The following is a 26,150-nucleotide window of genomic DNA, read 5'->3' as shown; positions in this document are numbered from 1 at the left end:
ATGCTAACTTCAGTAAAAGAAAAGAAATGATAGATATAGAAGAACAACATGAGGATTGCTTTCAAGGGACAGCTCTTGGTGAGTAAAAGAATAAAATCTGATGCAGACCTGTGTTTATGTTTCCAGTTAGCGAAGGAGCTTGCTAGCTTGCTATCTGACAGTTAGCCAGCTAAATTAGCAGACAATTGTGGTTGGCTAGCATTAGCATGTTACCAATTAGCATGCCCATCCCCTCAATACACCACGAAGCTTTCAGCACCGCCTATTTGTCAGGTATTGTGAATGAATTTAGCTGTGACAGTTCAACTGACCAGGCAACCAACCCCCGATCAGAAAGAACAAAAAAACCTGAACATCATTTAAAACGACAAAACTTTTCAAATTCAGATTTTTACAGTAACTTTAAAATGAAAGGCTCTTAACTGGAACTGGACCAGTGTTGCTCATGGAAACAATGGTTGAGCTTCAAATAAAAGAAATGAAAAGAAAACAGACAAAAGGCAGAATCATGATGGCGTCACCTGTGAATGTACAGTAATGTTGCCTGAAAGGATCAACTCTTGTGAGAGGAACATGCTCCTGCCTCGTCATGTTCATCACGCAGAAGTGAACTGAATTCAATGATGGGAGAGAGAGGGGTGAGAGAGAGAGAGAGAGAGAGAGAGAGGGAGGGAGGGAGGGAGGAGGAGGGGTGACTGCTGTGTGTGTGTGTGTAAGTGAGAGAGAGACAGAGAGAGAGTGAGAGAGAGAGAGAGAGAGAGAGAAAGTGCATCCAGCTCTCAGTCATTCATCTCTCGGGGAGAGGAGAGGAAACTACAACAGGACGAGAGAAGAAACATTTTCTTTGAGTGGAAAAAAAGAGGAAGACCTTTTAAAAAGTTCTGCGTTCGATCTGTGACTGTGGAAGAATTTAACTCAAACCTCCAGCGGCAGTTTTCCTTTTATCTTCATTTCCTTTTACACCAAAAACACTGCGCTGCAGCAAGTATTACACATTGGTCCTTCCACTCTGCGAGGAGACACTTCCACCTCTCTCCTGCAGCTGAGGACATTTTTCTTTTTCTCCAAACTGCAGATATAAAGAGTCAGATGCCCAAACGGTGCCTGTTTTTGACAGGATCTCTACATCGGAAGCGCCTCCTGCAACCTGAACGTCTCTCCGACCTGGACAGAGAGTGTGGAGCCCGTCAATGCAGCGTGTGTGAAAGGGACCGTTTGGTTTTTTTGGGGGAGAGGAGGAGGAGGAGGTGACCTCAGGAGGACGCACTGGGATCAGAGCGCTCGTGGAACAGCTCCGGGAAGAGGAGGAGGAGGGCGCGTCACATTGAGAAAGAGCATCCTCCCAGCCTTAACCTCCTTACATTCTCACATCCTGAAGACCACAGGGCTACAGTTATCTTATTAATAACTGCTGTGGGGGCTCATAGAAATATTTTAACTAAACAGCCACTTGCAGTAACTTCAAGTTAGATTAGAAACTCACAAAAGTACATTAAGAACAAGATAAAAACATCACTGGGTCTCACAGACACATTAGAAGTCATTAAAGGGATATAATAAGAATACTGTTTTGATTTTTTGTAGGCGGCACACACACACACACACACACACACACACACACACACACACACTCACCCAGGACATCCCAGCACGCCGCCGCAGAATGGATCTCCCACCAGTCAGAGGTAAGCATAAATTCATCCTGTCGCCATTTGATCTGCTGATCAACTATTGATGATTTGTGTGACCTTGAACTGAAAACGTTCCATCTGGAATTGTGATGAAATGAGGAATAATTCAAAAGGCTTTTGTAGCTTTGCAAACAGCCTTTTCCATTTCAGTTTCTTCTTTTTAAATTGGAGTCTCCAGGAGAAATAGATATTCTGAGGCTGTGAAAACTCAGCAGGATGATACAGAAACCAGAGGCAGATACACGAGATGTTCTCATGAATATTTGTTGATAGATTTTTGCTTTTTCAGTTAAGTCCTATAGGTTTTAATGGTACGATAAACTTTTGGTTGATTTATTCAGCTCTGTGGTCAAATCTGCTGGCTTACAAGTTTACATCAGATCAAACCGAGATGGACCTTTAAGTCCAAACTCATAAGATCTGAACCAGAAACGTGCACAGAAGTTGAGGGCGATTTACCCAATTTCACTATCAGCAGAGAAAGCAGGTAAATCCAGGTGAAAACTGTAATTCAGGGCTGGTCTGAATCCTGTGCAGCCACACAGTGAAGATGGAGATAAAGAGGTGGACAGATAATCAGAGTCAACATCAGGACGCCGTCTCCTAAACATCTTTTCACTGGAGGGAGAATTATCAAGTGATTCCTGAGTGTTTACTACAGTTAAATATCTGGATGGGTGTTGGAGCTTGTTTATGGCTGAAGAGATGGACGGACGTCCTCCATTGCCCCTGGTGGACAGACTGAGTCAAGTTACTGTTTCATTAAAAGTGAAGGTGAATTAGTCCTATTGACAGTTTATAAGTCTGAACAGAAACATGCAGTTTGTGTTTTTACCAACTTTTGGAGCAAGTTAGACGACTTTTAGCAAATCCGTAGAGATTCCTCTGAAACTGAAGAGAGTGAAATAATCCTATTAACTGATTGTTAGGCTGCGTTTGTGCTTCAGCAGTTTGTGTGTGTGTGTCCATGTGTGTGTAACTGTGATGGGGACATGTGGGGTTGGGATTGATTGTCCTCAAGGTCGGATGCAGAATGTCAATACCCATCTCCGCTGGGGTGGGACTGGAGGGGTGGGTGGATGAGCAAATGATGGGACGGACTGATGGGAGGGAGGAAGAGAGAGAGAAAGTGAATGGGACAAGAGGAGTGGTAATGTTAGGAGGAGGGATTGACCAGGGATGGATGGATGGATGAAAGGGAGGGGACAGAACGTGTGGAGCGGAGGAATATGGCAGACAGATGAACGAATGATGAAATGGATGGCTAGATGGATGGCGAGAGAGAGGGGATGAATGGAGATGGGGAGGTGGGTTATGCCACAGCAGAGGAGCTAATGCACTGTTCTAATGCACTGCAGAACCACAAAGTTGTGGGAAGAGAGAAAAGACTCGCAGTAAAAAAAGAAAAGAAAAAGAAACAGCCTGCACATTCAACTGAATTTAGTATGAAAAAAACAGAATGTTGTTTTATGTCAGTTTTCTACTTTGTTTCTAATTGAAAAGCTTAGTCACACCTGCTAAAAGCTGATAAAAGGACTATGTCTTGTTCTTTGCAACTGCTGAGAAACTCAAGACTTTTTATTTCCTAACATGTGGAATAGATAAAAAAAGGAGCTGAATAATTTGCAGGATGAGCAGGAACAGTCAGTGTGACAGAGAAGGCAAATAAATGAGCGCCACCTACAGACACTTCAAATTTAAATCAGGAGAAATTTGTCAGTGGCAACAATTAGTGCTTAGCAAAAAAAAAAGAAAGAAAACAAACCCTCAATCATGGCAGAGTTTGTCTTAATGTGTAGCTCGTCCAAAGGCCACTAGATGTCACAAGAAAAACTGTATTGAAGTGAACAGGAAAACCTGCTGACTTCTCTTCAAGTACAAATTAAATCCGTAATTTCCCCACACAAAGGCACTCTGAACTAGTTCTGGATTATTGGCTTGATTGATTCGTTGATCGACAAGAAACTGTGATAATCTAATAATTTTCCAAGTTGTCTATCAGGCAAGTTCAAAGGTCAAAGAATGTGCTGGCTCCAGCTTCTCAATGTGAGAGTATTTTTTATTTTCTGATTTATGGGACTGTGGATTGAGTATCTTAAGTATCTCTAAACTTTGCCATGAAACCACTGGAATATTTTCCAAAGAACAACAACAGAACAATAGAAATATAGTAGGACTATGAACAGCAGATACAACAAGCAGCAGCTGAGAATCTTTACCATCATATTGACATTTTAGTCTTCGCTGTCCATCTAAGAAAGACCCATTAAATTTCAAATCCTAGATGATCCACACTCTTGTCTGCTCCTCTAATCAACCAACTACTGTACAGGAAGTCTCAAGATTCAAGCAATTATGGAAATTAAGAGAATCAAAGTTGTCAGCAGTCAACAGCTTCGTGGAAAGCAAAGGACTGACGATCAACCGAGATTTAAATCATGCTCAACTTAAGATTCAGTGACTTACATCACTGACTGGTGCCGACTCTGACCTGCAGGATCACAGTCTGGTCTTTAAAAGGCTCTAGAAAGGACAGTTGCTGGTTTTTTGTCTCCTTGGACAAAAAGTGAGAGAAAAAGACTGATTTTTTTTTTTAACCATCAAAGGACCTGAAACTAGTTCGTGTTAGTCTGTGAAACTTGTGCTTTTTAAGTGTCACAGTTGGCTTTAAATACTCCACCTTTAAAACACCACAGCATGTTGTGGTGTGTCGTGGCTGAAGAATTTAATGCTACGGGACCAAACTGAAGGAAACAGCTACCAGAACTCAAGAACTCTGAAAGAAAAAAGGCCCAGTAAGAGGCTCTAGAGCAGCAACGGCCCCTGAATCCAGTATAATTAAGCCACATACCTTTATTCAATCCAGCCACAGTGTAACAGGTTCACTGGAGACATTTCCTGGTTCCACCAGATATTTACAGCCTGTTCTTTCTAGGAAATACACTGACTGGACTGTTCTACAAAACAAGGTTATTTTCAGTGTCTATGCAGGAAGTTCATTTTATTTCTCGGAAAGATATTTTAGACAGTGGAGGCATTTGAGTAATGACACAACCATATCTACACAATCTTGTCTTTATGTTTTACTTCGAATTAAAGGACTGACAAATGCTCTGATACAGAGAGTACTTTTACTTTTGTGTACTTTTATAAAGTCAGATAGAGCTGCTGGATGGTCCAAGAGCTTCAAGGTTTCGTTAGTTCATCTAAGGCCAACAAATATCTTAGCTTTCGTAACCTTAATCAAGTGCTTGGTTGCCTAACAGTAAACATTTCCTCACCACGCAGTAGTTGCCATGAGTAGATATTGTTCAGATGATTAAAGGAGGAAGGAAAAGACCTTGAAGACACAGTTTTGACTATGTGCAGCTGAACTACCACCTCTTCTTCCTCTGCTCTCTCACACTGTGGAGCTTTCTCATCAGTCTCTCTTCATCTGGTTCCACTACTTTCATTTTTACCATTATTAGTATCACCATCCCTCACTCATTCACTGGTCCTTTCTTTCCTGTCCACCCCCCCACCCCCCTGCCTGGACTTGCTGGTCTGCAGTGTCTATTTCAGTCTTTCCGTTGGGGTCAGATTTGGCACATCCGGTATCTCATCCAGTTTATTGTCATTCAATCCTGCTGTGCTCCCGGAGGGCATCAGGAGGAAGGCCCCTGGGTCTTAGTGCCTGACGGACCACATGCACAGTCATACACCCAGGAAAGCTGGCACCACTGTAGTCAAACGTTTTGACCTTATGACTCTGCTGACTTTATTCTCTTTGACTTGATTGGATTTCATTGATTTCATGTGCTGTTTTACCATATTTTACCCTATGAACTCAGACCCAACCTCAGTCCTCAGTCAGGTTTGGTCCAAATTCTAGTCAATCTAGATGGGTCTGGTCGGGCCTGTTTGCCATGGGTCTGTTTCAGAGTGGGTCCAAGTTGATGGACTGGTTGAGACCTCTAGTCCTGGAGAGTTTCACTTCATCATTTACAAGTATTTTGCTAACTATGCTAAGTGTAGGCAACATGTTTTATCCAACCCTGCTGCCAGAAAAGGACGTTGATATTGGATAATTCTGCAAAACCCTAAATTATATTCAATGGAAACATATTTTCAACCGCTCTGCTGACATTTTAAATATTCTTGCTTTTTGCAACATCTGCACCAGGTCATGGTTGAGATCAGGGAAAGATTGTGGTCATGCTAAATCTGGTTTATGGAAGCTAAACCATTTGGTCAAGGATAGGGAAAGATCATGGTTCTGGTTAATTAAAAGTTAAGATGAGTTAATTATAATATTAATTTAACTGTGACTGGAGGAAAACTCTACTTCCTGCCTTGCTACACATGAGTCACACTAACCTCTGCTTTGACACTGAATGTTAGCACTGAACATAAACCGTGAGAGTCGTTGGATTTCTGGGCTGGTTTACTCAGCTGTATTTATCTGACTGCTGCATAAGATGAGGTTTTTATAGGTCTTTAAAAAACTCTGTCGAACTCTGCCCTTGACTGTTGCTCTGCTGCTCTTGCCTCTTTGTTGCTGCTTGCTTGTAACTGTGCCAATCAGGGACCAATTGCTAGACAAGCAGGACACTGACACTAACAAAAACTATGATCAGTAACTGTCAAACCTGAACCATGGACACACTGCTGTGCTGAAGGGTTGCTTTATCAGCTGTTGCTGGTGTTTTCATGCACAATGAGCTTAAAGTTAACTGAAGACGAACCCATTACATTGCTACAGGTCACAGAATCTGACACGATAGGCACAGAGGATAGGCAGTAAGAGATTTGTTGGCTGCTGATCTTGATGAATCTGGGTATTTAAACAACTTTGAGCCAGATCTAAAATGGAACCGCCATCCATCCCCAACACCCTCTGCACAGGTTTGCAGAAATGTTTACATGAGTCTTTTAAGAAGCATAATCCCAGCTTCAAACAACCACAACTGTAGAGACATCACTCAGTTTCTCAAGAGTCCCCTCCTGATATCTGGTACTATCTGGGTAACCAGGTTAGAGCCTTGTCATAACCTAAGATAACCCAAGTGTAAGGTGTTAATACGACAGCTTCAGAGACCAGGCTGTGTCCACCACTGAGGACTGGAGTGGTCCGGAGTCGTTGGACGGCATGTGTCTGGTTCAAAGTGAATGCACAGAGATTAAATTAATATTGATCTTCTTGACTGAAAACAAGCAGATCTCCAGCAGATGTGTTGCTTTAAACCTTCTGGGGTTATTAATTTACTGCGATAGTCACTGCTGAGCTGCACATGCAAAGTTCTCCTTAAAGAAAATGTTTAATGCTTCGGAGAGAGACAGTGACACAAAAACAACAAGGGACAGGCCAAAAAAAAGCAAACAGAGAGAAAAGTTAGAGGAGTGAAGGACAGGAAGCAGAGAGTGGATGAAAGGGGAGAGCGAAGGGAGGTGGTGAAGGTGATATGAAGGGAGGAGAGGATGAGGGAGAAACGAGAGGAGGAGAGGAGAGGGAGACAGGAAAGAAGAGGAGAGGTGAGGGCAACCCCTCCTCGTCCCGAGGCGAAGGGTCACTGCAGTCACTTTTAAAATAGCCTGAAACCATGATGTCATCTGTGAGAGATGCAGCGATGCTCTGTCCATTAAACTCCAGCGACCATCGGCAGCTCGACTCCAGAGAGTCAGTGGAAAGTCGAAGGAACGGAACAGTTTAGAAGTTTCTCTTTACTTCTGTCATCTGATCAGTCAGTTTTTAACCTAAAACACAGACTCATTCTTCAACTTTTACATGAAAACCAGGAGTTATGAACTTTAAATTTGTACATTTTACATTTTCTACAAACCAGCTCTTCATTGAATAGCTGATGCATCTGGTGAGGGTCCCACTGGAGACGCTCTCCTGCTGATCCACAGTCATTTTAACACATTAAAGGAGTTTTAGTGCATCAGCTACAAATCAGCTATACTTGAAAACACTGTTGACCATTTTCCAAAGCACTGTAAAAATTTGATTTCTGGATTTTTCTTTCATTTCATTCCAGTGCACTGTAAAAAACTGGAGAGTCAAAAGTAACTCTATTTAATTTGTTCAACTTCACAATATTAAACCAAGCAGGTGTGGATGTCACATTGAAAGTGCTGAGAAAAGGACACGTAGCTGCAAATACTCTGTATTCACAACATGCACATTTCAGTTTGACTGCTGATACTTCGCTTGTTTTCTGGCATCTTCTCTCTGGGAAGAAAAGTTATGTGCTTTACGTTTATTTGAAGAGCAGCATCTAAAGAAATTCAAAACCTCATCTACAAATTATGAAATAATGCTAACAAATGCTAATAGCTCTGTGAAGCCCACGAGAGGAGAGAGATTAAAACTACATTTTGTTCATTTTAAGATTTTTAAGTTCTAGTAACAACAGGTCGCTGACTGTTTTCTGAGTGATCCAATAAAAATATAGCAGATTTCAGGTAAACAGGTGGGCGGGGCTTGGGGCTGGGCTGAGGGCGGTGACTGCTTTGTTGTGACATCACAAAGTTCCAGAAGTTCTGACGGCTGGTTTTATTTCATTTATTTCATTTCATTTAGTCATTTAGCAGACGCTTTTATCCAAAGCGACTTACAGAAAGGGGAACAATCAAGGTTAAGTGCGATAAGAAGTGTTAGCGCAGCAGTAAGTGCTAGTGACGATTCTTTAAGTGTAGATTTGTCATGTAGTGCTAGGAGAGAAGGTGCTCTCTGAAGAGCTGGGTCTTCAGGAGTCTTTTAAAGGTAGAGAGGGACGCCCCTGCTCTGGTAGGAAGTGGTAGTGCGTTCCACCAACGGGGGACAACGTGAGAGAAGATTTTAAGGCTCAGTTTTAAGGCTGGTTTTAAGGCTCAGTTTCTGAATACAGGCTGTGTGCATTTCTCTGTGGACTGAGGCTTTGATACTTTCACAGTATTAATATAGAACCTAGAGCTGCTTTATAATCACAAACACATGGACATCTACCTTTAGACTGTGTGGAGCTTTAAGAAAGTTTCCAAACTTGTCTGTGAAGCAGAAATAAAGTGTATAGAGTGAGTGTGTTTTTGTGGAAAAGAGCAGGAGTGTGTGTTTGTGTTTGTATGTGTTTGTGTGTGTTTGTGTGTGTGTCTGTTCCATGGCAGAGGCTCAGTCACCACTGATACTCCCCCAGCACAGAGGTCCATCCTCAGGTTACCACTGACGGTCTCTTGAAACTCCAGCTCTCTGTGACCGTTTTGCTGTTTTCCACTTTTTGTCAGTTTGGTTTGTTTCAGTCATTTTTACATCTCACAGACGTCACATAGCATCTTAAGAGGAACTGAATTTGAAGAAATCAGGAGAAGCTTGAGTAATTTGATAACGTCTGCCCAGCTTCCCCTTCTTCTCACTTCCTGTTGTTTCTCCACGATGACACTTTGTTCTTTAAATGTTACAATGCCGCTGAGCACCAGCTTCAGAGAGAGAAAGACAGAGAGGAAGAGATGCTGCTCATCTTCTTCCCTCTCTCCTCAGAGCCAGATTATCTGCTAAATAAAACAGTCACTGTGCTGACGACCATGACCCTGCGTCGAGCCACCATCACATTAGTGTGAACATCAGTGATGTGAATGAACAGGACACTTTAGATTCTCAAGATTTAGCTCCCAATGAATAAGGCAGAGAAATCAGGGAAAAACAGAACCACATAAAGTTTTTTTTATATTCACAAAATAATCAGGTTTTCAAGAGCAGTAGAGTTTTTACATTTATAAATGTATAAATATTAATGTTAAATGTTATTGTATTCTGAGTTTGTTATATTTTTGTAACTAAAAATGTATCAGCTGGTGTATTGAAAAAGGACAATACTGTATCATTGTATTGGTTCCAGTATCAGTGGTATAAAAAAAGATCTGATTCCAGGCACTGAAGTTGATGGTTGAAAATAAAAAGGGATTAGTTTTATATTTATATCAAATCATAAAAGCCATGAGTTTGTACATACATATACATAATTGTACATAAATATACATCAATGCATGTCAGCTTTCTTCACACAAAACAAATCTAAACCCAGCTTCAGGTTATTTTTGCCCTGAGACGTTATACACATGCACATTTTTAAGCTATTTCTCTCTCTCACACACACACACACACACACACACACACACACACACACACACACACACACACACACGTTTCATCTTAGTTGATGTTGCCAGAGACATAACAGACACTCCCCACTCCTCAGAGTAGCCAATCAGTGAGGCGATACAGGTCATGTGATGCTAATACAGGACCATTGAGACAGACTTTCATTGGCTCATAAGAAATAACATTGAAAACACCAGTAGTGGTAAAATAAACTGGCATCTTTATCAACTTTGTATGTGCTTGTCTACCAGTGTTAAAAATATGTTGCTGCAGATTTAGGGCACAAATAAGTAAGGTCTTGACCTTACCCTGTAAAGTGCCTTGAGATAATGTATATTATGATTTGGCGCTATACAAATAAAATTGAATTGAATTGAATTGAAATACTGACTCCACTGATTATCACAGTAACAATCTCCACCAATGAGGTTTTGTTTCATAGGGCTATGCTAAAGATACAGAACCGATTTGCATCGAACTTGGTGGAGGGATGAGACATGGGCCAGGGAAGAACCCTGTAAATTTTGGGGCAGATCCAGATAATTTACTATGAATTCGAATTTTTTTCTCTGAAGTCTGGTGTATGATGTTTGACTTTGGCCTTGGTGAAGCCTGCACTCTCCCCCGGTGTCCTTTTAGTTACACCTGTTTCTCCCTCTCTGAAGTCCAGACTTGGTCTATGGTATAAGATTTATGGTAATTATGTGATATTTGGATGGATGTTTTTGTTTCTGACCAAGAGTCAAGTATCAAAAGGATCATCTATTTTTTTGATGATAAAAAACTGAAATGGAAATTATTACATCTAAAAAGTGAAGCTGACAATTAACAAGTGTCAAAACTGTTAATCAAGTAATTAACAAATCGTTTTCACTCTTCAGTCAAATGTTGTGCTGAACATGAAAGATGCTCCACTACAGTCTTCCATCCTTGGTGCAACAGTCTCAGACTTTTTGACATGACTTGCAGTATTTGTGTCATGTTGGGGGGGGTGGGAGGGGGGTGACTGTAGTTGGCTGAACCAGTAAATAAAAATGAGGTCATGGAAATGGACGGCAGGCCTCTTCTTTTTAACAATTAGATGGCCTGATAGGCAGACAGAGTATGAGCGAGCCGTGGCCCCCACTCTCCCTGATGAGATTAGTCACCAGGACTTCTCCTCTCTCCTCCGACTAATTTGAAAATGCATCCTCATCTGAACCAACCTGGGCCTCCTTATCTGCTGCTTTATGGCTGGAAGGCGGAGTCTGGGAGGAGGCTCCAGGGCAGGGAGGCTGCAGGGTGCAGCACCTTGATGCTCAGGCTGCCACAGACTGTCTCAGAAGGCTCTTGTTGAAAAGCCTGGAGGAGAGGAAAAGGTTTTTATTTTTGTTTTCAGAGTCCAGCTTGCTGATCACCTCTCCTTCCTTCCCTCCCAGTGAAGGATTGCCATTCTTGGGTTCCATCCACCTCCCCCACACCTACTTCTGTTTGCTCCTCTCTTATTGCTTTTGCTCTGCATTTTCCGGAGGCCACTTGTCTTTTCTTACTTCCTGTATTTCACTGTTTAGCTGTGGATAACAGGGCAATAATACGATGTTTCCATGGTTACAGGCTGGGAGTCACTTCTCTGGTGCATGAAAGCAAACATGCACATATTTGGACTTAACATGAGGATGTTGTTCAAAAATCAGATTGACCAATCAGCTTGTTTGATGCACATTGTTGGGAGTTGTGAAGTTTGTCTTACTCATTTCATCCATCAGAACAAAGCTTCCTGCTGAACAGGTACTGGAAACACTGCTGAGACTCCACAGGCTGCAGGTCTGGCTGACGCTGGAACATGTGGGGCTGGACCAGGTGTCGAACTTCGATCCTTTTATGGACTGAATTGGTTAGATGCTATCGAGGATCGAACGGTGCCTCGTCATCTGATACCAGATTTCAATACCCTAGGAGTAAATGAATAAATCTCATCAGCGTCAGTGAGCCAATAAGGATGCAGCATACTTGGACCAAGATGTAATAAAGCTGGTGATTGGCTGTTTATTCACATGAGCAGCTTAGAAATAAAACTAAAGTAAAACCAACTACTTGGTTAGGTTCAGGAACAGATGGTGATTTGGGCTAAAATAAGTACTTCCTCAACATCAGACGATCTTTGTTGTCATAGATAATAGAAACAACATAAACTGCTCCTGTCACATGGGAATCGAACATCGCTCTCCTGGGTCATATTCATCCATCCACCCCAACCTCCTCCTGACGTGGACTCTGTCGCTCTATAAACTACGTCACCGCACTTTTCCCTTTGCTCCTGTCATCATCACTACGACCACTAGATGTCGCCTAGCAACAAAACCTAACTGTGGGTCATAGTAACCTGCTGACAGACGACCTGTGACCCTGTTTCCTGTGGGACAGTCTTTAGTGGAGGGGTATGACGGCCGTTTGTTATGGCAGTTCAGGGCAGATGTTCACTGTAAAAACTTCTGATACGTTAACAGTGTTTTTCTCTTCCAGTATCTAATCTGATGATCTGAGCAGCTTTAAATGTTTCTCCATGTGGCCTCATTACTCCCCGATACGACCGGCCCCATGTGACAAGGGAGCCAGCTTTCTCTTCCCCGTGGCCACTTGGCCACACTGCAGTTTGTCCCTGAGTGTGTAGCTGAGTGTGTATGAGCGCACAGTTTGGGTTCATGTTGAATGGGGAGGTTTTTAATGTGTTTATCATGCGCGCACACACACACACACACACACACACACACACACACACACACACACACACACACACAGACACACACAAAGAAACACACATTTTACTTCCAACATGGACAACAAACACTGAGCTGTCTTTTTCATTCAGGACTCATCTGATGTCTGAACAGTGAATCAATTCATTTATTCTACTTTCTCATGACTTTACTGCACAGAAGCAAATTTATATTCACCCTTTAAGCACTAAGCCGCAGTCAAAACCAGCGTTTCAATGACTAAACATCACTCCACATGCCGCCCGACCCCATCTCCTCCAAATTACAACTAAACTGTGACAAATGCATTTAGCAGGAAACATAAGTGCAACTGGATCATATTTTCTATTAATATGATCTGCTTCTGCCGTTCATTTACATACTTAGAAAGCTCACAGACAACAGATTTGTTTTCCACCAGCCACATTTTCTCCCTAACCTGAACCAAAGAGCCTTTGTTGGAAGCAAACTCCTGTGCTGCTGTTCATTCATTCATAAAACACTGACTCTCAACGTAATCCAGGCAGAGAGGATCTTTGCTACTAAACATTCTTGTTGCAGTTTAGAAATAGATAAACATAAAGTTTAAAATACAGAGTTAACCACATATAGACACTGTAAAATGTGTTATTTGACTTATACTGTTGCTACTTAGAGAAACCAAAGAGATGCAGAGTTCATCTAACTGACTATTTTTTAAATTTATGGTCAGTTTAACCCATGAGTCAGTGTCACCAGTGAGTGAAGTCATTAACATATTGTAATCAAACATCTTCTCAGAACTGACAACATACATAGAGTCAATAGAAGCACATGTGTCTTTGAACTTAGGGAATCTGGATGTAACAAAAGGCCGGAAGGTGGAAGATAAAAGTCATTTTGTTTGAGGAAAGACTTCATGGGTAGAATCACACAATGATAATGTCCGAAAAACATCTAAACTCACTTTGAACCAGTAACTGCAGGAAAAAGAAAAAGGACGCAGTCCTGATCATATCCTGAAAGGATTGTTTGGGAGCTTGAAGATAAGTTTTACTGCTCATCTTTATCACTTACAGACGTCAGAAAACGCAATTTGGTCAAAAGGCAGGAAGCCTGGGTGGAGCAGTGGCGGGATGAGCAAGCGAAATTCGCCACATTAAGTGTGAATGACCAGTGTGGTCAAAGCAACTCAGTTTACCAGGTTTACAAAGAAATGTATTTTTCTCCTGAGTCTCTGTGGTGTAACTACGCAGATGTGTTCATTTTAGAGCCCTAATGTTCGGAGATACTGTCAGATTCAGCTTTTAGCTGTGGCTGCTGCTCAGTTTGAACCACAAACCAAAGCTCTGGGTACTTTATATTTACCAACTGTTTTCTAAAATACGACATTGTCTCAATGATCCAGCCACTTGAGGCTTGTAAAGCCTCGCAGGTAAACTAGAGGCTCCTCTCCTGCCACAGGAGACGTGTCTCTTGATCCACAAACAGAATCAGCTGCAGGATTAAACCTGGACTTTGCTTTTCCTCTGTTCTCTGCCGCACTGCCGGCCTCTCTCTGCAGGTGGGTTTCCTCCGTGGCAGCAGCAGCTGTGCTCAACAGATGCTAAATTACAGTGTGGACCTCATGGTCGTATCTCTCCGGCTCTGGCAGGCTAATAATAGCGTTAGCTGGAGCAGCGGAGAACCTCAGCAGTCGTGATGACATGGCTGACGGTTTTGTGGAGGCTCTGCTGCCAAAACCCATCTCTGATCAAGTGCTGCTTAAATATCTGGAGAGTAATAAGTAGGCTCCTGTCTGTTGAGTGTAGAGTGAAGTACCCTCTCTGCCAATAACTGAGGTTATGATTGATTTTTGTTTGCTTTTTAATCATCATTTATTTTGTATTTACACTTTAGTTAACTCAACTCTTCTGATAGTGGCAGGGATTTTATTACTTCATAACACAAATCACCACAATTATAACAACACAACAAAGAGTTGATGACATAAATGAATGATTATTTGGTGAAATGCTACAATTTTTGACTTGTTGTGTGTTTTTTTTAAACCTGATGAAGAAACCTGAAGTAAACTCTTTGATCAGTGTTTATGTGCTGTATTCCCGGAGCTCTTCCGTCAATCAAACTATGGGCAGGACTATAATTTCTTCCTTTGGTTTTCTGCTAATGTAGTTTGAGCTTCTTGTTTTTCTTCTGTCTTGTCATTGTGGTTTGGTTCACATGCTACATAAAAAGACCAGAAACAAAACACATCAGTTCCTGTGAACCAGAGGACGTGTTCAGAGCAGCAAACACTGTATATGAATTAAGAGCACATGCCTTTCTCAGAAAACAGGGCTGCATGATATGCAAAAAATCTAACTGCCATTATTTTGGCATTTATTGTGATATTTTGTGCAGTTTCAGTTGGAATAATAATTTAAAATAACCACAACTGTCCATTTATGTTCTGTTGTGACACATTTTACCTTCATCAAGAAAACTGCAGCTCCTGTGTGTTGGATATTGGACTTGACCATTTTCCTCTAATATTTCCGTTAATTGTTCAGCCCGATATGAAAATGTCCCAGATTATAACTTCACAGTAAAAGAAAGCAAAGCTACTTTCTGTCTTGGTTAAATGGATCATTCATCTAATGCTGAAACAATTAGTTGATTCATTGATTGACATAAAATAAACTGATAATAATTTGGATAATGAATCATTTGAAAATGTAAAATACCAAATATTCACTGGAGGCAGTTTCTCACATGCTGAGAATTTCCTGCTGTTCTGTGTTAACTGTAAAATTATCATCATCATTTATGATGTAAATTTAGGTTCTGGGAACTGAGTCATTTGTAAATTATATTTATGTTGAAATTATATTTGTGGCAGATTCTATCATAAAAAGGCTTTTAACTACATGGGTGGAAAGGTTTCAAACAGCATGCGGCCTAGTTGTGCTAATCGCAAAAATCTGGATTATGATGATTGAATCATAGAAGTTAAATTCATCATCACTAACATCCGTCGCTTCCCTTCTCTGTGTTTGCAGGTTTATCTGATGTGCCGTGAGTGGTGGGAGCGCCTTGTGCCAGCCCCGGCCTGCAGCCCTGGTGCCACCTGGCCCGGCTCAGCAGGATGGACCCTGCTCGTTCCTTCAGGATGGAGCCGGACGGCCTGGACCTCCAGCAGGTCCCAGTGCTGTCGCTCGACCAGATACGTGCCATCCGGGCCAACAATGACTATGTGGAGAGGCCCGTGGCGCTGGAACCGGTGTCCCAGTCCGGATTTTTTTATGTCCATGATGACCGCTACCCTCACGGAGTATACACCCATCACCCCCAGCCCCCCTTCCACTCTGCCCTGCCGCGCAGCCAAAGTCAGCAGCAGCACAGCCATCTGTCCCACCTGAGCCGTTCCAGCACCATAAGCTCTTCCATGTCCCGGACCAGTGCCACGTCAGACCAGCGGCTGCTGGCAGGTTTGACGCCGTCTCACTCTGGGCTGAGTTCGGCGGTCCGTTCTCAACCTAAAGGAGAACTCAAGCCAGACGCTTCCTTTGGTAAAGGCCTGACCGAGGACGAGGCTGAGCTGGGCCGTCATCAGTTCATCTGCGAGCGCTGTGGTCGCTGTAAGTGCCAAGAGTGCTGTACCCCACGCCGCCTGCCTTCCTGCTGGGCCTGTGGACAGCGCTGTCTGTGCTCTGCCGAGAGCGCCGTCGAATACGGCACCTGCTTGTGCTGCGTTAAAGGCTTATTCTATCACTGCTCCGCCCAGGACGACGAGGACAACTGCGCTGACCGGCCGTGCTCCTGTGCTCCGGCCCACGCCTGTGCCCGCTGGGGCACGATGGGGCTGCTGGCGCTCTGCCTGCCTTGCCTTTGTTGCTACCCTCCTGCCAGGCTGTGCCTTGCCCTGTGCCAGTGCGCCCACGATCGGGCCACGCGCCCCGGCTGCAGGTGCAGCAACACCAACACTGTGTGCCGCAAGATTTCCGCCTCCAACCCGAACCCTGGTCACCCCTCGCTCCGCAGCAAAGCTCTGGAGAAGCCGTTATGACAGGCTGGGATGGGGGCCAGGTGAAAACAGTTTCCCATCAGCCATGGCCAAAGCAACACTTTCGCCAATCAACAGTGCCACAGCTGACGTTGTGACGACAATGCCTTTGTGACCCACCTACCTACATATGACAAGCCAACCAACCAACTAACCACGAAGTGTTGTTCACCTAATGTACCTTGACTTTACTTCTCCAGCTCAGGAGGGACCAAAGCTTTACTGTGCCTGTTCACGTTGGAGACTTCAAGCCTGAACAACAGAAACTCATCCTGAAGGAAGAAGGAGGTGTCGTGCTGTGCTGGACTGCCCTTTGACCTGAACCAAGATGTCCACGCAGGAGTCGCCTCTCTCTGCATCCTATGGTGTAATCTGGACATCTTAAAAATCTATTTATTTACTGTTGAACCTCCTTCCTCCCCAACCTTTGCAAAGACAACGCACAGAGACGGGTGATGGACCAAATCATGAGGGAAGGCGCCTGTGGTGATTCTCATGGAAGAGAGAATCAGAAGAAGCATGAGAGACTGAGATCACAGAGACATTCAGCAAACTCCACTAGAGGCTAAAGACGAAAGAATGAAGAAACCAATGTTCATGTCACAGTGAATATCTGACTCTGAGCAAAGCACCAAGGCACAAAGTGAGAACAAAGACACTAGCACCAACAGTTTGACACCAAAAAGGGACCATGCACTGTACGAACTGTGTGAACTTCAAAGCTATTAAGCTCATTTGTAAAGGTATAGCACTGTGAGGTAGATGGACGATGTTTTCCTCGGCAGCCAACAGCTGAATGGGGATTATTTAACCGGAGGGAGGGTGCATCCATTGTGACTGGGCAGCGTGTGTGTGTGTGTGTCTGTGTGAGTGTGTGTGTGTCCTCCTACTGTACAACCTGTGTATGTAGAGCCTGTGTGTATGTTGTTCCGTCAGCAGCAGAAGCCTCCCTGTCTTATTTTTAGCAGTGCCGCTTCAGTGGAGCTCTGGGGGTCCGGTCGGGTTTCCTCCTCAAGTCAGTCTGTCGCCAACCTCCCTCCTCCTCCCGGCCTCCTTCACTGCCCCCTCCTCCATCCTCCTCTCCTCCAACCTGTCCTCCCATCCTCAAATCAAATGGTCTTTTCTCTGAACCATCTCCCTGTCTCGCTTTCTTGATTCAACATAACTCAAGTACAATTATGCCGGGACATTTGTTTCCACTCAAAATAAATGTTATTTAAAAGTCATAACTAATCCGAACCTGCTTTCAGGATGACTTGATTTCTTCGTGACCTGTTGTTTGTCGAGTTTGAGTTAAGCCGACTGAGTCGAGGCGCATTATTCCCACACACCCATACATCCCCTCCTGCCTCGTCCGTCTCTCCTCTTACGCTCAGAGGGCTAAAAGCCTCCAGTTCCTGGTCCACAGAGAGTTGATCAAACAGGCAATTAGCTTCATGATAGCTCTTAATGGGCCGGAGAAGAATGGAGCGTGGGAGGGGAGGGGAAGGGGACAGGATGAGTGGAGCTGTGGTGTTTGGCAGATGGACAGCTGATGGTGGTGGTGGTGGTGGTGGGGGGTGATGGGAAGAGAGAGAGAGATGAGGGAGGTCGGATGAAGGGAGGAAAAGAGGAAAGAGCGGAGGATGCTGATGTTGCCGTGAAGTCAGATCAGAGACCGTGTGTTGAAATGATTTTGCTAAGAAGGAAGGCTTCAAAGCTGAGTTTGTGTGTGTGTGTGTGTATGTGTGTGTGTGTGTGTGTGTGTGTGTGTGTGTGTGTGTGTGTGTGTGTGTCAGGATGCATCAGCCAAGCAAAGACATACACCCACACACTCACTGACCTGATTTGTTCAAAGTTACTTTGCTATATTTTTATATGTAAATATGGGCTATTAACTGTATAACTATTTTTATTCTGCTTTATTTTGTTCCTATGAGATTGATGTTATTATGTCCGTTTTCCATTATACTGAACATTTACTTATTTACTGTCCAACTTGTGATCACTGCAGGAACTTTTGGGGCAACACTGACAGGAAACTTGAACTGAATTCATTACCATGTCCCTTAGAACAGCTCAGTGTGGTGACTGAGACCAAACACATCTTTAGCAGCACGTACTAAAAGCCAAGCTCTGAAGCTGATTGGCTGTCAGTCAGTTGTGCTCTGGGTCATTTCCTGTTTTTTTATTCTGGCTCAAAAGAACAAAATTAAGTCTTGTGGAACAATTCTTCTCAGGTGTGTAACATCAGTACAACTGTGACCACTTTTGCATGTAGCACAAAGTCTGATTTCCAGTAAAACCTCTTCCTCATGGTGCAAGCAGGAGGCTCCCAAACACACAATCCAACAATCATCTTGGCTTTACACAGCCTGGTGTGCACAGACGCAAAAGTCACAACTTCTTTCTTCAGTCATCCCCATTTGTCTGATTCGCTGCATCACCACAGGGAGGTAATGGGCTGCAGCCACAGGGAATCTGCTGTGGCCAGTTTCAACAGGTATAAACCTTTGACCTGAGAAGTGGTTGGACAATGTTGTTCGAACTCGCACCTTTGAAGTTGACAGAACTACTCCTCAGATTGGTAAAACTGCATTTGTGCAGGTTTGATGGCAAACAGTAAAGACAGTTGCACTTTTTTCCCCACACAACACAGTTATTAAAGGAGCTATTTGTAAGTTTTGCTATTGCTACATAGCTAATGTTAGCATTAACAGCTGTTTACTTACCAGTCTAGAATAAATGTTGCAAGTTCGGCATCAAACTTCATTCCTTTACTCTTCAAGAGCTGTCTCCAGTGGTGGAGGGCAACCCTCTTGTTTTGCTTTTATTTCTATTGCTTCTTTTTTTTTGACTGTAGTTAGCATGCTAACCAGCTAGCCCCAGGTTTGCTAGCCTGAAGTAGTACTGCTCAGAGGGCATAATATAACATCTTGTAAACGCACTGTAAATACAATGAAGGCGGAGGCTCTTGGTAAGACCAGTAAGTAAGCAGCTGTTATGCTAATGTTGGCTACATAGCAATAGCAAAACTTACAGCGAGCCCCTTTAAAGTCTCTTTCTGGACAAAGAGGATATTGACTGACCAAAGTCACCTAAATGTAGCTGCCTACATGGTTTTTTTTGTTTGTTGTATTGCTTGTCTGTTTTTATGAGTGATAAGGAAAATTTACATAGTTTTTTTATGTGTTGCTGCTGTTTTTTTGTTGGTTAATTTTTTAGGATGTCTAAATGTTGCCCCAAATGTTTCTGCTCTCTTCACGGGTTTCACTTTTGTTTTTTTAATGTTGCAACTTTATCCACTTTTAATGTTTCCTATGACTTTATAATTATTATTATTTTTATTATAAGCATTGGCAACCAAAAATCTAGTCTATGTAATTGACACGTATTAATGCAAATCACCTAGGCTGACATTATGTCCACAGTAATGATGATGAATTTGAAAACTTTTTTCCCCTCTTTTCATCCATACTCGGCGAAAGTTTTCAATCACCCGAAACAGAACAAGTGAAAACATTTTTAAAATGCCAGTCTGGAGAAACTGAGCTTTTCAGACACGCTGATGTACGTCTGTCATGGAAGCCATTTATGATGCATGCATGCTCTGTGAATGACAAACAATGCTTCAAAAACAGCAGGAAACATCACCTGTAGATGCCTTTCATTTAGAGAAACAATGTACTTTTTGATATTTGTGGTGTTTGAAAACAAAGCGTGGACTGAAAAGCTCAAAAATGAAAAGGTTTTCAAATTGAACCTCATTAGTGTGGACATGGCCTCAGATTGGTTCTACACAGACGCACACACTGTCTCCTCTACATTGATTGGATGACTTCAGTCACATCTTGGTGCTTGTGGAGACGACTTGAGGAACATTTATTATTTGTGCCTGGATTGTTTTCTGTCTGATCTGGATGATGTTTCAGACTCGTCTGTGTTCAGAGCAGCTCCAAAATATTTACAATCACAGTTCAACTATAACCACTTAGTATGCAATGTTTGTACTACAGATACACACAGAGTGATTCAGGCAGTGCATTGTGGGGTCACAAGTCAAATCAACTGTTAGAGTTTTTGTCTTTTGAGTTAATGTTTAACCATCTTAGATTGTTTTATGCTGGACAGGCCTGCTGTCTATTTTTTAATCACCTTATGAAGCAAAAGTTAATTAGTTTTTACTACAATGCAATTTTTACTACTTTTCACATCTTAAAAACATGAATATTATGGTAGAAAACTTTTAGGGTTAATGGATATAGATGATGACAGTAGGAAGGAGCATTCGGCATAAATTAATTCAACAAAAATATTGATCTTAACAAGAGTTCAAGGAAATTAAGGACCACCATGGTGTTGGCTTTTAATTTTTAGGTTGTTTGGGGAATTTACAGGTATAGTCAAATCCATGCTCTTAACATGGCCGTCATTAGCAACTTCCACACCTCACCTCTGCTGACCACGCTATGTGTATCTGTATATACAAATGAAGCAGTCCAGTATATAAATCTCTGAATTCCAAGATTTCCCAAACATTTCCGGTGTTTCCAAAATTCCTCCCTCAGGACTGGAGCTCGTGTCAGGAACCTGTCTGATGCTGTACGTGCGCAGGCTGCCACTATAACCACTACACGTCTCCTCTCGTGTCTTAGCAAGCATCGCTTCTGGTACAAATTGGCATCTTGTATGTTGTAAAAGAATTTAAGGAGAGTATATGGAACAAATATATATAGAAATCTATCTAAAATGAATATATTATATATGGAACAATATGCATTTCACACTTTCTGTTTCATCGCTGACATTGCTTCATGGATATTTATTTAAGTGGTTGCAACAATGGCGATAACAATAATCATGAGGATGATGTTGATGAGTGAAGTATTTATTTTACAGCGGTCAGAGGAAATGAAGAGCACCGATGATGCTGTTGTTGTTGTTGTTGTTTGTCTTTTGGTTTTGTTCATTTGTTCCCCTCAGTGTGGTGTGGCTGCTGCTACCCTCCTGGCTAAAGATGAACCAATAAAAACAAGTTTCCAAACAGACCACACTTGTGCTTTCTGACCGAATGGGTTACTCAAAGTGCAGTTGTCCCATCTTATCATCAATAAATTAACACAACCTTAATATTTTGACACATTAGTATAATTGAAGAGTTCTGAAAGGTATCGCGTTCACAAGTTTTGTAAGTGACTGTGGTAACAGTGACCTTGACCTTTGACCTTTGACTACGAAAATCTAATCACTCCATCCTTGAGTCCAAGTGAATGTTTGTTTCCCTCAAGGTCTCACTGAGACGTCGAGTTCAAGAGAATGAGACAAACATCCTGAACACATAATGCCTCCAGTTGTGGCTGTCGTTGCCATTACATTAAAAATATATTTGATTATTAATTACTCAACATCAAAAGTAATTTGTTACATAAGCTTTGTCAAATGTTCCTGTGAACAGTTTCAAGCCTTCCACAACCACACATCACACCTTCTGTTTTTTGTAGACATGGAAAACAAGACTCGCTAATGTTAGCTAGCTAGCTAACCAGCAAGCTAGCTTCCATTTCTACACGTTAAAAAAACAAACATAAAAATAAAAACAGAACATATGATGTAGGGTTGTGGAAGGTTGTGTAAAAATGATTACAGCTATAGCTAGCTCGGCTAGCTAACACAACTTTAAAAGCTAATTTCTCCAAGAATTTTTACATCCACAGTCTTGTACCTCTGACTTTTTAATCAAAGAACCAGATATCTTATAGCAGATATCATCATTGTGTTCTGATTCAACCAGGAGAGTTTCTTGTCCAACCAAGTCTCTAAAGTTCTTCAACTGTCAGTCACCAAACATCCAAAATAACTCCTCCCACCTCCCTACTCCATTTGATCAGACTAAATTTAATCCAGACTGAAAATATCTCTAGATCCAAAGTAATAAGCCTCTCTTGAATGTTATGGATATAGCTCAGTTGTTGTTTTGTTGTTAGAAATGATAACATCAACTGTGGTGAGATCTGGGTGAAGTCAAACAACAGTTTTATAATTGAGGCCCCCTGATACTCTGCTCCCCTCACTTTACTCTGTTGGGCTCATAAATAACTAATCAAGGCTGGGTCACACTAATGGCTTCCCAGAGCAGTGAATACAGATGTGTGTGTGTCTGTGTGTGCGTACAACACACACGCAAAAAACGAGGCGAGGAGAGAGGAAGGGAGCTCGATTATTAGAGGAAGAAAAACGAGACTTAAATGTGTGTGTGTGTGTGTGTGTGTGTGTGTGTGTGTGTGTGTTTGTTTATGTGCACATGGAGAAATAAAAAAAAAAAGAAAAGCACAACCTTCTGTTCATCATTTCAAATCAAAGTGCATTAAAGCAGAGCTCTTAGCATCTTCCACCCTGACACACTTCTCTCCGGAGCCACACACACACACACACACACACACACACACACACTAAGTGGAGGTACAGTATGTACAGTGCACAAATAAAAGTGCACACATACTCAGGAAAAATAAACACACATACATGTTATCTGTGACAAACACATAGTAGTAGAAGACTGTGTGTGTGTGTGTGTGTGTGTGTGTGTGTGTGTGTGTGTGTGTGTGTTGAACATGTGATATAGAAAATGAATGATGCATGAATGTTTCCCTCCACAAGCTTTTACCAACGAACCCATTATCCTCCGGCCTGGACTCTGATGTGTGTCGTACTTTAGCCCTGTCCACAGACAGTTGCAGGTTCAAGTCCACTGCTCGCTGCTCTGTGGAAACATCAGTGTTGCTGCCTTGTTATTTACTTGCTGCAGGTCAACTGCTCTCCCTGGCTGCTTGCTCTGACCTTTGACCCCTCTAGTGAAATGGGTATACAGTAAATAAGTAAGTGTCATGAATTGTTCACACTCTGTGTTTAGTTCTTATCAGGTGGTAGAATTTCTTGCGTTGCAGCAGTTGTGTTACACCTGCCAGACACCTGTACATGTATGTGAGTATGGGTTAGAGTCTGATTCTTTCAGGCCAAATCCCGTCTGGATTGACGAAACCTGTGGTGGAGCCAATATCTTAGCATCAAAATTATTTTTCTCTCAATGAATAACAATCTATTGCACAGCTAGTGATTCAACGTTAGCTGCCAAGTCACAGCCTATTGGGATCACTGTAGAGTGGTGTGTGTGTGTGTGTGTGTGTGTGTGTGTGTGTGTGTGTGTGCGTGTGATTAAGGACAAAATTATTAATATATATATATTATTTAGCCTCATCATCAGTGTGGCATTACAATTTAAATGTTTAATTTAACCTTAATACTCTGGTCAAGGTCCTGGATCGCTACATGGCTAACATTAGCTATTAACAGCTATTTACTTACCAGTCTAGAAGAAATGTCCTGTCCTGTCACTTTCCGATACCGAGTCACTGTAGGGTCCAGTCTGCCCTGAAGAAGTAGCTGCTCAGAAGCAAATTATAACCTTTTGTATAGTAAATACAATCATGGATGAAGCTCTTGGAAAGATAGTAAATAAACAGCTGTTAATGCTAACATTGGCTACATAGCAATAGCAAAACTTTAACAGCTCAGAAACAAACATTGTCTGCTACAGAAATGTACTTCTCTGATCTCAGAGACCCCTGCTGTGAAACATGGTTAGATACAGTGGGTTAGAGGTCTACCAGGAAAAAAGACAAACAATTAAAAGAAGAAAAAGGTGACTCAGGTCAGCTGGCAGACGTCAAGGTTTGGGTATCTAGTATTGAAATGTTTTGATACTAAATTGATTCTCTTTTCCATATCTTACTTTGAGGAAGTGAACCTATGTTTCTTGAAAATTTCACAAAAATAAAGTTCTCCAATGTTAAAGCAGCCACGTAACAACTTTATCCAAATAAATTAGCGTATAAAATTGACAAAATCAGGATTTAAAGAACCTGACGAGGCGTTCAGTACCACTTGTAAATGCTCTGTTACAGACACATCACAGTCAGAACCAAGAACTTTTCTTTACTTTCTTTACTTTCTTCTTTACTTTTCTTTGGATCTTTTTGTCCAACTGTTTAGTCACTGTAACAACAGGTGATTTCCATTATCTGTTTAAACAAACAAAGTTAAGCATGTTCACTGTCGCAATAGCACTTGTGTATGACATAATGATTAGAGGCTAATCAGATATTGGCTCATCTAATGCTGCAGTGATTCAAGACTAATGAATTAATGTCAGTTTGGGTCTGACCTGATGTGCCTCATTAAAACTCTAGTAATGTGAATTAGGGGATTTTCTGTTGTTTTCCCAATGGGACATTGTGCTGGGGATTTCCAAAGGAAAGGAAATGTCTCTCTCTCTCTCTCTCTCTTTGAAAGGGAAGGAAGAAACGTGGGAAGAAAAATGAGTCAGTCAGGTGAAACTGAAAATGGTGATATTCTCTCATGTGTCCCCACAACTACAGCAAGTATCAAGGGTCAAAGTTGAACCTTCACAGCAGACTCCTTTGGTATAATTTAAGGTTTGTTTATAAGAACAGATTGACGTCAATATTGAAACTTACGGGTAAACGGCACCAATTCAACATGTGTGTGAATGTCCATGTTGCTGAACTGACAATTGGAGGAAATAAACAAGCGCACTTTACTAAAAGAGGCTTTTCCTTTCTTCCCTAAAGTGATGAGACAGGCTGATGAGGGATGCCACTTCCAGCCGTGACCTCTGACCCCGCTGTTAAAGCAGTGGGTGTCCAGAGGTGAGGAGCCGCCCCCCACCCTGCCCGAACCCCATACCCTCGGCACCTTGTGCATCTTCACTGTGGGCCTTGTTGTTCCTACACAGGCGCTGTCCCGGTGCACCCTGGGAGTCGGCCTCACAGCCTCTCAGGAACAAAACCGCCTGTCCGTCAAATGCCCATGCAGCTGTCAATCACTCCGACGTATATCATTGTGTGTTTACAGGATCAGTTCTGACACGCACGAGGTCGGCCTCACACACACTTGACACTTTGGTTTATAGCTGTCAATGTGCAAGCAGAAAACAAAGTGAGGCAAATGAAAGGAGGTCAGAGGTCGGCGCTGGCTACAGAACAGCAGCCCAGGAGGTGGGAGGGATTCAGTGTCTTGCTCAAGGACACTTCAATAAGGTGAATGGTGACACATATCAACCTCACAAACATGTTTACAGCAGTAATTGGTGATGTAATGTGGTAATAATCATACAATCAAAAACTATTTATGGCTCCTAACTATCAATAATTTGTTGAATGAGAAGTCACTTAAATGGTTTGTTTATATTTACTGTGGTTGATAGTTTAGGTGTGTTTACATCCCAAAACACAATGACAACGATAATATGGTTCTGGGAAACACTGAAAGCTCTATGATGTAATGACCCATGACACAAATGGATTCAGATGGCTTAGGTGCTGGCAGGGTGTTTGGAAAAGATAAGAGGTCATAGCTGTGGCTTTCATTTGTGTGTGTGTGTGTGTGTGTGTGTGTGTGTGTGTGTGTGAGACAGAGAGAGAGCTCTGATAGGAAGTTAGGGATTTGCGTGGGTGGAAGGGAGGAAAGGATGAAGACAGGAGAGGGAGATATGAGATGATATAGTTGCACAAGATAATATTTTC

General features: G+C 42.3%; 1 protein-coding gene across 1 annotated transcript; it reads left to right on the top strand.

The window, feature by feature from the left end:
* The first annotated feature begins 757 nt into the window (after positions 1 to 757).
* LOC139637493 (protein sprouty homolog 3) lies at positions 758 to 21,596 on the top strand. Its single transcript, XM_071506228.1, has 2 exons — positions 758 to 1,685; positions 15,566 to 21,596. Exon 2 carries the CDS (start codon positions 15,652 to 15,654, stop codon positions 16,570 to 16,572), a length of 921 nt encoding a protein of 306 aa, XP_071362329.1. The 5' UTR covers positions 758 to 1,685; positions 15,566 to 15,651; the 3' UTR covers positions 16,573 to 21,596.
* The last annotated feature ends 4,554 nt before the right edge of the window (positions 21,597 to 26,150 follow it).

Source organism: Trachinotus anak, unplaced genomic scaffold (genome assembly GCF_046630095.1).
Source record: "Trachinotus anak isolate AG129_WGS33_773 ecotype Australia unplaced genomic scaffold, CSIRO_AGI_Tana_v1 ptg000020l, whole genome shotgun sequence".
Classification (NCBI taxonomy): domain Eukaryota; kingdom Metazoa; phylum Chordata; class Actinopteri; order Carangiformes; family Carangidae; genus Trachinotus; species Trachinotus anak.
Note: the sequence above shows the minus strand (reverse complement) of the source record. Positions and strands in the feature narration are given on the sequence as shown.

Coding starts and splice junctions, on each gene's coding strand:
- LOC139637493 (XM_071506228.1), top strand. CDS start 15,652: ATGGACCCTGCTCGTTCCTTCAGGATGGAGCCGGACGGCCTGGACCTC.